The sequence below is a fragment of the Alternaria dauci genome, chromosome 9 (assembly GCF_042100115.1).
Source record: "Alternaria dauci strain A2016 chromosome 9, whole genome shotgun sequence".
Classification (NCBI taxonomy): Eukaryota; Fungi; Ascomycota; class Dothideomycetes; order Pleosporales; family Pleosporaceae; genus Alternaria; species Alternaria dauci.
The window spans coordinates 101919-115364 of record NC_091280.1 but is presented as its reverse complement, the minus strand read 5'-3'; the positions used below and the strand labels follow the sequence as shown (position 1 = coordinate 115364).

The 13446-nt window shown below is 54.0% G+C and overlaps 4 protein-coding genes across 4 annotated transcripts; 2 read left to right on the top strand and 2 right to left on the bottom strand.

Annotated features, from left to right (window-relative positions):
* Window positions 1-116: 116 nt before the first annotated feature.
* On the top strand, window positions 117-1435 carry ACET3X_008806 (uncharacterized protein). The gene has a single exon (XM_069455170.1). It carries the CDS (start codon window positions 301-303, stop codon window positions 1201-1203), a length of 903 nt encoding a protein of 300 aa, XP_069302883.1. The 5' UTR covers window positions 117-300; the 3' UTR covers window positions 1204-1435.
* A 3102-nt stretch (window positions 1436-4537) lies between these two features.
* ACET3X_008805 (uncharacterized protein) lies at window positions 4538-6832 on the bottom strand (the record flags this gene model as incomplete). The annotated part of the gene is made up of 6 exons (XM_069455159.1): window positions 4538-4546; window positions 4967-5172; window positions 5259-5707; window positions 5770-5962; window positions 6057-6720; window positions 6779-6832. 6 exons carry the CDS (start codon window positions 6830-6832, stop codon window positions 4538-4540), a joined length of 1575 nt encoding a protein of 524 aa, XP_069302882.1.
* Window positions 6833-7748: 916 nt separating this feature from the next.
* Window positions 7749-9686, top strand: ACET3X_008804 (uncharacterized protein). Its single transcript, XM_069455148.1, has 2 exons — window positions 7749-7937; window positions 7994-9686. Exons 1-2 carry the CDS (start codon window positions 7840-7842, stop codon window positions 9597-9599), a joined length of 1704 nt encoding a protein of 567 aa, XP_069302881.1. The 5' UTR covers window positions 7749-7839; the 3' UTR covers window positions 9600-9686.
* A 106-nt stretch (window positions 9687-9792) lies between these two features.
* Window positions 9793-12178, bottom strand: ACET3X_008803 (uncharacterized protein; the record flags this gene model as incomplete). Its single annotated transcript, XM_069455137.1, has 7 exons — window positions 9793-10366; window positions 10518-10937; window positions 11005-11345; window positions 11407-11519; window positions 11600-11753; window positions 11830-12036; window positions 12095-12178. 7 exons carry the CDS (start codon window positions 12176-12178, stop codon window positions 9793-9795), a joined length of 1893 nt encoding a protein of 630 aa, XP_069302880.1.
* Between the last annotated feature and the right edge of the window lie 1268 nt (window positions 12179-13446).

The window sequence follows — 13446 nt, the reverse complement described above, 5'->3', positions numbered from 1 at the left end:
ACGACGACGCCATTTGCCACGCTGCATCTATCTTTGGAGCGGCCTAGTGCGGGTGGGTATTTTGGGAGCAGCGCCCCGGCCAGGCGCTTCGTGTTCTTGAGCGCCGCCGCTGCGGATCCACACGGACGATTTGCTAAGGGCATTGCAGACGACGGGTGTGGTTAATGGTTAATAGGGACATGCCCCTCTAGCACTCGGGCCTGCCCTGTCTTTGTCGCCGTTAGTAGTCGTGATAATCGGCTCCCCTCGCCCACACATCATCTGCCTGCCTCCCCCCACCCCACCAGCACGCCCATACACATGATGCTGTCCACTCTGCAGCCATCACACCCCTCGACGACGCCGCCGTACTCGCAATCATCTGCCATGTCCAGTATGACCACCACCCAGCTGCCTATAATACCCCCGCCGCGCCAGGCCCCGCGGCGTCCCAAACTGTCCATCAACACGGAGCAACCGCGCATCTTGGGCAAAGGCGCCAGTCTGCGACTCGAAACTCTCTCTGCCGTATCGCCCACCGTCCGCAACACCTTTTCCAACGCCTATGAACGCCCGGCTACTGTACCCCAAGCACAGCCCGCCACGCCCAGCTCAGCATCCACCCTCTCCTCAACAGCCACATCCGCGTCCACAGACTCGGCCACCAGCTCAATACCCTACAAGCAGCCCCACAACCTCTCGTCCATCCTCGCAAACAGCCCCGCCCGCGCGATAATACCACGCAAGATGGGCTCCTCCACCCGCCCCATGTTCCCCGCCGCAAAGCGCGTGTCGTTCCGCACGCCGCTCGAAGAGGAAATCACAACCACAAAGTACACCCTCGCACACTCCGATCTCGAGTCGAGCAGCTCCACGCTGTCGTCGCTGTCATCCAGCGAATCTGAAGCCGAGGCCTGCAAACCCAGTCTGAGTCTGAAGCCCGCGCTCAACATGTCAAATACGAGCATATCGCCCCTCCAGCTCTCCATCAGCAGCACCGCTTCCTCGGTAGAGAGCTCACCGAAAAGGTCGCCGCGCACGGGCGAGAAAAGAGACTCGTCGAGCAGCGAGGACGACAGCGACTCTGCGCCCGAAACGCCCGTTGCTGGTCGACGGAAGCGCACGCGGGACTGGCGGTGGACATTAGGTCCTTTGCCGTCGGACAGCAAGACGTCGTCGTTGTCGTCGGCGAGCGAGGGCACGATTAGCGAGGATAGTTCATGAAGGGCATGCGGAACAGGAACGCGACGAGGGACCGACTACGAACTACGAATTGTATGGAGCGGGGACGAAGGCGTTTACACATCATCATCATGGGCATGGGCATTTCTCGGTGTTTTTTTTTTCACATGATACCACTTGCATACCATACTGTCACTATTGTCCTGGGCGACAATACTAGCATAGCATCGCATACTATTTACTACCACTACTATTATTATTACTCCGACGAATACACACTTTCACACATCAAGTCTGCTCACACCGCTCGCACATGCACATCCCACCTTGTGCGCACAGATGCACAGATGCGCACATGGCCTCGCGATCACCGTTGTGACATGACCACATGACGAGATCGTCTGCCGATCGAATTCCTCACTAAGCAAGCACGCCGCGGGAACGGACGAACCCACAGCCACCATACATACTTCACACCTCTCACACATGACAATGCGCACTTGCACTTGCGCACGTTGCCGCAAAGGCTGATCCTGCGACCGTTTCGCATGCACGTCAAGCAACATGGAGAAAGAAAAAACAGGAATAGACCTGGAAAGAAAAAAGCCACAACCGTGGTTTTTTGCCTCCCATCGTGCAGCGGGTTGCGTACATGCTGCATGCCAATGCTGTTCTGCTTGGTTGCTGAGTCTGGTAGGCGCAGGCGCAGGCGTTATGTATGACATCATCGCTTTCCTCTCACAAACAGCAAATCAACTTTACCCATACAGTACCCAACCCGTAACAGGACACGACATCCGAATACGAGCTTACCCTCTCACCGTGCTTTAATCAGATTATCCCCAGGATTCTCTTACAAAAATACGGAAACGGAGACAGACAGGGTACATGACGTAGCGTTAGCGGGAGGCTGGCTGGCTGGCAAAATAAAACCACCAAGATCTTGGGGCGCCAAAAAAGCGATTAGATACGGAAGCGGAATACAGTAAGCACCGTATATATCGGACAGGGAGCGGGAAGAATGCAGTATGGGGAGATTATTGGAATACAGTAACTAAAAATGTCTTGCCGGCTTACGCACGTGGGAATTGTACCGAAAGCTTACATACATTTGGTGGGATTTGTTGTTCAATCAGCTTATCTACAACACGAACACGAAAGGTTGGGAAACGTTTTGATAACCAAAGTCCGGTGGCCCCACACTTGGTTCAAAACACATGTTTTGCCGCAATGTCGTTTTGGCTGTTTTTGACGTTTCAATTTACCCCAAAACCCCGCCCCGCTTACAAAGTACCCACTCAGGTCTATCCCCGCCCGGTGTTATCTCGTATCAGCGATAGATAGGTACTTTACCGCATGTATCTTTTTTTTTCCTCGTTTCGTGTTTCATGTTTCATGTTGGAACACATACATCTTCGCTTTTCGCCAGCGTCGCGACAATTCGAGACTAGGGAACTCGGGTAGCTACAAACAGAACCTACAGTGGAACCTGAAATCGTCTTTGGGGCAAGATGCGAGTGCTTGTCAGCTTGTCACACTTGGTAATTGTTAATCAATAATTGTAGTTACGAGTTTTGCGATTCAATCACTTCGTATACCCAGAGGAATTGATCTCATGGGAGGAGAACGATAGTTACATTCCCACACAGCAACAACCAGGGTCGTGTTCGTGTTCGTGTTTTCTCGCAATCCAACACGGGCATAGAACAACGTTTTCCTTCCGCTAAAACCCGCCTTCGTAACCCGCAGCCTTTGTGTATGTTTAATAAACAACCCAACTAACATCTCTACACGAAACAAATCCTATTCGTGTTCGTGTTCTTTCCAATTCTACCTAGCGCATTCCTCCCCTTCCTTCCTTCCTCCCTGCAAGCCGCAAGCCCGTTTAAAAACACGATTTTTTTTACTTCTTTTTCTTTTCTCTCGCAAATGCGTTGTACCTGCAGCGCTACGGTACAGGGCTTGCTGTTACCCTTACTTTACCTTACCGAAAACGAAACCACTTTCCGGTAACTGCTCGAGCGCGGCGAACCATGAAGAGAAGACCAGTACCAGCATCATCTAGCTAGCTAGCTAGCCAGCAAGCCACCAGGTTGCGTCGTCATCACACACGAAAAGCGCATGTACAGCAAATTGCTCATTCGAACTACCTAGCTCAACGAACCGCTTTTCCGTTGCTAGCTAGCTAGCTAGCTAGCTGCTAGAGGACAAGAACGATCAGAGAGGATTTCTCGGGAGCGCTAAAAACAAAAACGAACGTGGTTTGTTCGCAAGGGTTCCCGTCTCAAAACGTTCTGGACCTTTTATCGCAAAAAAAAGGAATGCGACACACAAGGCTAAGAATAGAGTAAAAAAGGCTCTGCTGAAGACTAGCAGCCCCGTTTTTTTCATTCTCGCTACCGGTGGTGACGTTTTCGTGTCTATTGCTATTTCACAAACGGGATTGTTTGCTGCGGCTGGGGGGATTGGGAGAGATGCTGCGTTCTTGTCTCTTTCTTTCTTTCTTTTTTCGCGGAGATTGGGGTAAAAATGTAGTAATTTTGAGCGCAGAAAGCGTACTCATTCCATACACATCCGTGCCGACGACGACAACAACAACAAAAACTCGGCAGTTTTCTTCATTCCCAAACTCCATCATCCACAGGCACAAACTTCTCTTCTTCGTCAATATTTTCATAGCACATGGTCATCGCATCACATCGCTTTTCCATCCATCCATCCATTCATCCATCCATCCCGCTCGTTAGTGCCTACGGTACATAGTGCCGTCGTCATACCATACCCCTAGCGAAATGAGGATCTTCAGGTACGCAAACACCCATCAGTACCCCTACCCCTACCCCTACCCCTCCCGAACCATGCGAAAAGGGGGTCTGGAAGGGACTAGGTTCGCATGTCTGGTAATAGCGTCGCGTGCTAAGCAAGACGGAGCGGAGCCGAAGTGGGCAGCGGAGCGGAAAGCACGGTAACGCTCGGAGATGAGCAATTACACGAGAGATTTACTCGGTAAGTTTAGGGTCTTGGACGGCACAGTCAGCGCTTGGGGAGCGGGCGGTAAGCGAGTAGCAAGGATATCTGGGTAGATATCGATGGAGGTGGTGCGTGTTTGTATGGTAGTAGGGGGTATTGGTGAATGATGGTTCCACAATGCCAAGGACGGTTTGTATAGCGGTTGTTGAGGGTGTTGATGTGATTGGTTTGTGGGTTCGTGTTTACTGAGTAGAATCTCCAAAGCCAAGGGACAACTACTACTAATATTTCATGTTGCACGTGGAAAGTCTAGGTTGAATATTACTATTGCTGGCCTGGCATGTAAGCAACCAAGAGGATGAACCTTGGTGCCGGATGCGTCAGGAACGATCAACGCCGCTCTGTCTTACGACCACTAGGGATGTCAGGCTAGCAAGATTGCAGATTTCAACACAATCGTGTAGGAATCGGTTGAGATGTGAATGAATTGGGTGTCCAATAGCTGAAGACGGAGAAAAGACACTTTGAAATACACGTCGGCTTTCCAAGCCCAGTATCTTCCGTGTATGTTTTTCCCGCCATCGGCCACTACCCAATATTAGCGATGTAACAATCGCAAACACCCCGGTCCCACCAACTCCAACACCACTACCACTCTTCCCATCCACCACCACCCACCACGCCCCTAATACCCCTCCCCCGCCCCCGGCGTCCAATCAAACTTCCGCATCGCCATCGCCCACAACAAGACGCCAATCAACGGCCCCAACAACAACACAATCAGCAACACAAAAAACACTGTATTCCTCTTCTTCCGGTTCGCCCAGCCCCGTACCACACCGCCCACGACGCCTTTGCGCTCATCCAGACGTTCCTGTCGCTGTGTCTCGAGGGCCGCGGCGGTGGCGGCAGCGAAGGCCCGGGCTGCTTTTTCGGCGTGGCGCTGTGCTTTCTTGTCGGTGGCGGCGGGAGAGGAGGGAATGGGGGAGGTGGGGAGACCGAGGGGGTGGGCGTGCGAGAAGCGCTTGGTGTAGAGACAGTCTGAGGGAGGGGATATTAGTCGTACTGCGACGTTGTCTATCCCGTGGACACCACTGTTCCGGATAATGGAGCCGTTGAAGACGTACCTCTACGAGTATCTTGCTGGTTCGTACCAGCCGCAGTGCCAGTATGCTGATTCGCAGCAGTAGCAGCGACCTTCTTCGTCCCTTCAACATGCCTACACCAAGCCTCATACCGCTGATCCAAATGCCTGTTCCGGCTCCACCTAACAATTTCCGCAATCCGGCGCTGTAGCGCCTCGCCCTCGAGCTCGGTCGTGAGCTCGTAGTACAGTTTTGTATCAATCTTGCGGATGTCAACCTCCTGCTTGCGCAGATCCGTGACGATGTCTACCCAGGCGTTGATGGCATTAGGTGGGTCTCCAGACATGTTGGATGGGTTGCGGATGTGCAGCCATGTTTGTGCCATGTCTTGGAATTTGGCGGCCGACACGAGGATTTGTTCGGGGCCCGTGGCGGCAGTGTGTTCGTAGAGGATCAGGCTGTCGTTGCGTGCGGCGAGGCCTTGGGCATACCTAGATGGAGGTGTAGTAGGTTAGTGTATGTCTGCGGTGCGAAGGTGGGAGGGATCACGTGCCAATTCCCGAGAGCCTGGCGGCTGGATGAGGCGTTGCGGAGGGTATGGAGGATGGCCATAAGGGAGAGGTCGAGGGAGCTATATGTGTCCGGGCTACCGCATGATATTTTGCCAGGACGGATGCTGGGCGTATGGGATAGCTTGTCTTCGGTGATGGACGCGAGACGGGCGCGCAGATTGCGGGTGCCGAGTACTGGTATATCATGTCAGTGATTGGAGATGCTGTGTCAAGGGCATGGACTTCCTATTCCTTCTTCAGCTGTGACATGTCAAGAAGAGGTACTCACAATAAGGCACAGCGTCACTGACGCGACACAACTTCAGCCCGTGATACTCAGTAACAATATCAAACACCAGATCGGCCTTTGGATCCGGCACCTGAAGGGTGCTTTCTCGACCTCCATTCGGCCCGTACGCCTTGGGGTTATCTCTGCGTGGAGAAGAGGCGCCAGATGAAAACCTCTTGGGCTGAGTCGAACGCTCAGTGGACACAGACGAGGATGAGGAAATAATATCCCCGATGTTGTTGACTTCGAAACGATATCCGCGAACTGGGACGTGAGTCAAGGCGCTCTGTGGAGTGGTGACCTTGGGTTCTAGAATGCTGGCCTGGGGAGTAGTTGGTGGGGATGGAAACGTTGGACTAGACCCAGCAGGACCTGCTTTAGAGGTAGTGGAACCTTCTCTAGAACCAGGTGGGCCTGGTGTGTACATGTCGGTTGGCGAGTGGGAGACATCAGCCTGCTCAACAGAGACTGGCTCTTGGGAAAACGTGGGAGTTGGAGGAAATATCTTAGACCTGAAAGCACCGTTCATGAACTCATCGGCAATAGGTGTACGTGACTTGTATGCAACAGGCTTGTCGTTTTCTCTGTCGTCTGTGGCCTTGATAGATGGAATCTGTTGCTGTGTCTGGATCGTTGAGGCCGAGCCTGATAAAATGGACGGGTCCTGGTTGAAAGATCGTCAGATAGTGTAGCAACGTGATCTGATGAGTCGTTCTACGTACCTCGACGATGTAGTCTTGGGGACCGTCCTCCCGACCTCGTGCTTTCGTCGCCATTGCAGAGGGCTGGTTTGTCAGTGATGTAGTAGACGAAGACGGTGGACACTCAGTCCCTCCAAAGACTACGAAGTGGATGGAATGGAGTCAGAAACAGAAGCCACGAACGCAAGGGCGAGGTTGGCAGCGAGAAGGGTATATAGCAATCTAGCTTATTGGCCACTGCACTGTGGCATTACACCCCCATGGGACCAGATCATGTCGCTATCAGACCCTTTTACGCCTCCTCATCGTCGTTGATCATCTGATTTGGAGATAGTGGTTGTGACGTCTCCAATGCGTGTGGTTGTTGTTGCGGAGCGCGACCCTGAGGTCGTCATGATATCGCGGAACAGGCATTGCTTGCCAGACCCTCTACAGCCCCTGCGTTGACTAACCCTAATCAGATCAGAGATCTTATCTCCTGCATACATCTCTTTCTGTTGTTCGGTGGTTGGAATGCGATGCTGGAACGCGTATGCGAAGGCATATCATCGTGGTCTGTGTCCGGCCTGCGACTGACTCTTGCTTGAACAATAGCCAATCCTTCTCTAAGCACATACTCATGAAATTGTTTACCGATTGGAGCTGGCCATGGAAACGTGTATATCGTCAGTGTGACTACGACAACGACGACCTCATCTCTGGCGCTCCCATCTCCCAAATGGCATACCCCGCTGATACATCCGGAGTCGACGTCCTCAAAGATACGGCTGGCGAAAAGCGGTCGATAGTGCAATCAAATCCACCGTGATGCATAATCCGAGTGCCATCACATCGCCCGTGCATCGAATTGCCCTTTCGTGTTGTCGTGTCCCAAAGCGGCAATGCCCCGCTTCAAAACGGTTGCGCGCCCGTCGGCACCGGAAGCCTTGGCACTCCGAAGCATGGCATGTGATAGACGACGCTTGACGTAGCAGGCAAGCCCTCTCGCAATGCTTAATCAACTCGCGGCCCGGGCTTCGTATTCCTGCTTCTACAGCATGCTCCCGGCGTTTGACACAAAGTGTACGCACAACTAGCCCACGATGCCTGGCTCCTCGCGCCTGCCCGTCAGTCTGCGCGATACGTTCAATGCGCGGAAGAGCTCCGCCAACGGCCAGCTCGTCGCCCTGAACATTGACGTGTATGCGCCCTTGGCATGGCAACAAGACAAGACAAGACACTGACATGTGCATGCAGTCTGCGCAACATCATCTTCGTCCTCTTCCTCCTCCGCTGGACCCGCATCACCTTCTACCAGCTCAAGGGCCGCGGCATCTTTGGCTCCGTCAGCGATGCCTACATCAGCATCCGCCGCTACCTCTACGGCGTCTTCCTCCGCCTGCCCGGTGTGCGCGACAAAGTGCAAGCCCAAGTCTCCGAATCCCTCCTGAAACTCGAGCGCAAGCTTGTCCCGAGCGGGCCCGGCGTCGAGCGCATCACCAGTCTGCCCGCCGAGGGATGGAGCGAGGAAGAGGTGCGCAAGAAGCTGTGTGAACTCGCCGACATGGAGCACACGCGCTGGGAAGACGGACGAGTCAGCGGCGCCGTATACCACGGCGGCGACGAGCTCATCAGACTCCAAACCGAGGCATTTGGCAAGTTCACCGTCGCGAACCCAATCCACCCAGACGTATTCCCTGGCGTACGCAAGATGGAAGCCGAAATCGTAGCCATGGTGCTCTCCCTCTTCAACGCTCCCGAAGACGCAGCCGGCGTGACGACATCCGGCGGCACAGAATCCATCCTCATGGCCTGTCTCTCCGCCCGCAACAAAGCGTACCACGAGCGCGGCGTCACATCCCCCGAAATGATCCTGCCCGAAACCGCACACACCGCCTTCCGCAAGGCATGCGAGTACTTCAAGATCAAAATGCACCTCGTGGCCTGCAAAGCGCCATCGTACAAAGTCCACCTGCCCTCGGTCTCGCGGCTCATCAACCCAAATACCGTGCTACTAGTCGGTTCCGCGCCCAACTTCCCACACGGCATCATCGACGACATTTCCGGTCTGAGCAAACTCGCTGTCAAGAAGAAGATCCCACTGCACGTAGATTGCTGCCTGGGCTCCTTCATCGTCCCCATGCTGCCCAAAGCCGGCTTCGACTTTGACCCCTTTGACTTCCGGCTCCCCGGCGTAACGAGCATATCCTGCGACACGCACAAATACGGGTTCGCGCCAAAGGGGAATTCAACGGTGCTGTACCGCTCCGACGTGTACCGCAAGTACCAATACTTCATCTCGCCCGACTGGTCTGGCGGCGTCTACGCTTCGCCATCGATTGCTGGTTCGCGGCCCGGCGCGCTCATCGCGGGGTGCTGGGCATCGCTTGTTAAGCAGGGCAGCAACGGGTATCTGGATGCGTGCCACAAGATTGTCGGTGGCATGAAGAGGATTGAATCTGCGATACGCGAGAACCCGCTGTTAGCTCCGGATCTCAAAGTCATTGGACAGCCAAAAGTCTCGGTTGTGTCGTTCTTGTCGCACACGTTGGATATTTATGATGTTGCGGATGGCATGTCGGCAAAGGGCTGGCATTTGAATGCGCTGCAGAATCCGCCGGCGATTCATGTCGCGGTGACGCTGCCGATTGTTGCGGTTGTTGATAAGCTGATTGAGGATCTGGTCGAGGTTACCGAGGAGGTCAGGGATGCGGAGCGCAAGCGTATCGCGGAAGGAAAGGGCGCAAAGGGTGCTGTCAAGGGTGATGCTGCGGCGCTGTACGGTGTGGCAGGGAGCTTGCCCAACAAGAGTGTTGTGGTGGACTTGGCAAAGGGGTTTTTGGATACGCTTTACAAGGCGTGAGGAGGTGTGCAGCTGGAAACCATGCAACAGGTCAGGCTGGAAGGGGAGGAAGAGAGACTACATACCCATCGATTATCAGATTGAATATTTTTCGAATCCAAACATTCCGCACGGAATGTGTCACGCAAAACGCATACACAACTCTTCCCCACGGTGCACACAACTTCAAACTTCAATTCCTACCCAACTACCCTCACCACTCCCCACCCAACCCCCTCGCATCCTCCACCACAACCCTCGCAATCTTCTTCAACATGGCCTTGTGATCCGCCTCGCGAAACTTATCCCACCGATCCAATCCCTCACTCGCATCAATACTCAACGTCTCATACCCCTGCTTAATCACCGCCTGCACCTCCTGCGGACTCAAATGTTTCCTCGCCTTCCCCTTCTCCCTCAACAGCGCTTGATAGTGACTCGCCACATTAACCAGCGTCTGCATTGACCCAGTCTTCCCTGACAACGCAAACGCGTCTCTAAATTTAATCAGCGTGTCGCTGCTCTCGACGAGCTTGTAGAACAGGTCGTCGTAGGCGGCTGGGTCTGGTAAAAAGTTTTCGCCGCTGGAGAGCGCGAAGGCGAGCAGGTTGACGAGGAGGTCGATGAGCGTGGTGGATTTGTAGTTTGTTTTGACGTCCGAGGCGTACGTGGTTAGGAAGCGGACAAAGGAGAGTAGGGTGCGCCAGAGTTCGGACCAGTGGTATGTGATGCGGGTTTTTGTGCGGCTGAGGTGGGAGAGGAGGCGTAGGAGGACGCCGAGACAGAGGCTGCGAGAGTGTTAGCAGGGCATCTTTCAGTTTTGAAGCGTCCATCAAGGGACCAAAGAAAACGAGGTAAAGAGGAGATATCCGCTACTCCCTCCAACTCCTCTCTATCCCTCACATCCACTCCGGTAGCAGATTATAGAGCAGAACTCACACATAAAAATCCACATCCAACCTCCTCCTCAAATTATGACTAACAGCATCACTCATCATATCCAGCACGACCGCGCCCGGCACCCTCTCGCCCCTCACCACCGGCAGAAACGGCTGCCGCTGCCGACACAGCCTCACCTCGATTTTACTCTCGTCGCTGCACAGCCGCTTCGCGAGCCCCTGGTCCTCGACCAGTATCTGCAGCACAAAGAGACTGAGGTACGTGTACAGTGCTGCTCTGGCGCTGCGGTGCGCGTGCTGGAACATGTAGCTTGTTAGGGAGAGATATGCGCTTAGCGGGGAGGGCGAGGATGTGGTTGTGCCGGACGTAGGAGGAGCTTTGACGAGCGTGGAGCAAAAGACTTTGTTTGCGTTTGCAAAGTCGTAGATGGAGAGGAGGATGCCGATTTCTGGGCCGGGTCTGTGGAAGAGTGGATATGTTAGCAGCAGCAGCAGAAGCCAAAAGGAAATAAAACAGATATACTCACAACCCAGCAAACAAACTCTTCGCCTCCTCCGGCGCCGCCGGCGTTGGCGTCGTCGGTCTACTCCCACTCCCTGCCAGCGCCCCGAGTCCAATGTAACTCAGCGTCGACCCCAGACTCCACCCTTCTGGCATATCGTCCTGCACCGCTACATAGCTATCCCGTAGCTTCCTACACGTCTCGCCAAAACAGACTACCATATCTTGTATAATGGCGTCGTTGACAAAGTCGTCGAGGCGCAGGCGGTACGGGTTCTGGAACTCGAATTTGTTGTAGTTTGTCAGGAGGCCGAGGAGGTAGAGGGCGGGGGCGATTTGCGGGGTCGAAGGGGTGTCGGAGATGTACTATGTGATTCTTAGTTCAGTTTTTTTTGTTATGGCGGGGGGGGGGTGGTTGTGACGGTACCTTCATAAGACTCGGGAACAGATCGCGATGCGTAAAGTAACTTGGCAGCGCCGTCTGGAAGCCAGCGGCGGTTATACTCAGCGTTGCGCGGACGGCTCTCAGACGCAACGGAACTGCATGTTCGGATATTTAGTTAGCCCACAGCGTCTTTCTTTTCAATTGTCCCCTTGGAGTCTTGTGAACAAACACATACCATCCCGTCCACTCCGTATCGCCATATCCAGCGTCGCCACAAACTCCGTCATAACCACATCCGCGTCGTTGAGCCCCGTCAACACGGAAATAATATCCGAACTCGGATTCGTATATTTTTTCGCTAGCGCAGCATCGAGAAAGACTGTCAAGGTCTAAGCGGTAAGCTTATGAGAGAAACGGGGATACATGGGAACATGGGACAAGAGAAAGAGCGGCATGGAGGTTTACCTCGAGGGCTATTTCGTCTGCGGGCGCAGTGCCTTGCTGTACGCGCCGGATCGCGTGGCGGAAAAGGTGTTGTGAGCGTGTTTGTTGGTGCAGCATCTCGTCGGGTGCGAGGGAGGCCAGGATGCGTTTCAGCCCCGCGGTGTCGGGGCGGTGCAGAAAGAATTCTTGCCAGAAGCCCTCGGTGAGTTCAACATCTTCGTCGTCTTCCTGCGCTCCGGGTTTAGTACAGTGTGGGCGCGAGTGGGCGCAGAGAGCAGGGACACACTTTGAATAGGGTTTCGTAGAGGGAGATGATTTTGGGTTGGAAGATTTCGGGCCGCGAGTCCTGGGTCAGAGGGGATGGCTCCATGGTGTGGGGTACTCTGTGCGGTGCAGTTTACGTCGTGGTGGTGGTGGGCGTGGATGCTGCAGGGTCGAGCTTCAGGAACCGTACGTAGTCGCAGAGGTGTCGCGTCGCGCAATATGGGGAACTAGGAACCGGTTGCGGGCCGTTGGGCGATCGGACGCCGATGAGCCCCACCATCGCACGTGTGAAGACGTGATGGTACTTGCATGTCGCGCGGGATGTACATGTATAGCGTTCCCAGTATTGCCATTTAGAAACCGTCAAGTCCCCATTCTAGGAAAACACTGCGCCAAAAAAGAAGAAAATAACATGCCGCCACCACCCCTTCTCATCGGCATCTCAGGACCCTCATCATCTGGCAAAACAACTCTGTCCCGCCTCCTCCGCGACATATTCCCCCCATCAAAGCTCTTCCTTCTCCACCTCGATGATTTTTACCTCACCGACGCCGAGATCCCGGTCAAGAACGGTGTGCAAGACTGGGACTGCATAGAATCACTCAACCTCCCCGCGCTCAAACAAGCCCTGCAACACATAAAACAACACGGCACGAGCCCAGCCTGGCTCGTCAGCCAAGAAGACCAAAACAGCGTCGGCCAACACGGCGTGCCAGAAACCGAGATCCAGAAATTAAAACAGGAGGTAGCGACGTGGCTGGATGGTAGTGCGCGCGGGTGGGAAGAACGTCGGATATGTATCGTGGATGGGTTCCTGCTCTTCTCGGAGGATATGAAGGATATACGGTCTTTGTTCGATGTCAAGCTTTTCCTTCGTACGTCGTATGAGACTGCGAAGCGGAGGCGGGAAGCGCGGAGTGGGTATGTGACGATTGAAGGGTTCTGGACTGATCCACCGGGCTATGTCGATAACATCGTGTGGCCAAACTATGTCAAAGATCATAAATTTCTGTTCAAGGACGGGAACGTGGATGGAGAATTGGATGAGCGTGTTTGTGAGAGTGTTGAGATATGTGGTATGCCGAGGGAAGCGGAGGGGGATATGACGCAGTGTTTGCGCTGGGCAGCCGGGGTCTTGGAGGATGTGATCAAGGGAACGTAAAGGGGGCTTTGGAGGTTGTATTATTATGCTTGTATGCATACCAATTTGGAGCTCTGTTGATCACAAACACGACGTGCCCCGATTCCGAACCAGATAGTTGATACCCGTCAACGCCAGTGCGCCATATGACAATGCCTCCAGACCTACCAGCCGTACAGAAGTGATGATACACGAATGTCAAAGCGAAACGGCTGACCTGTCAAAACCCAAAA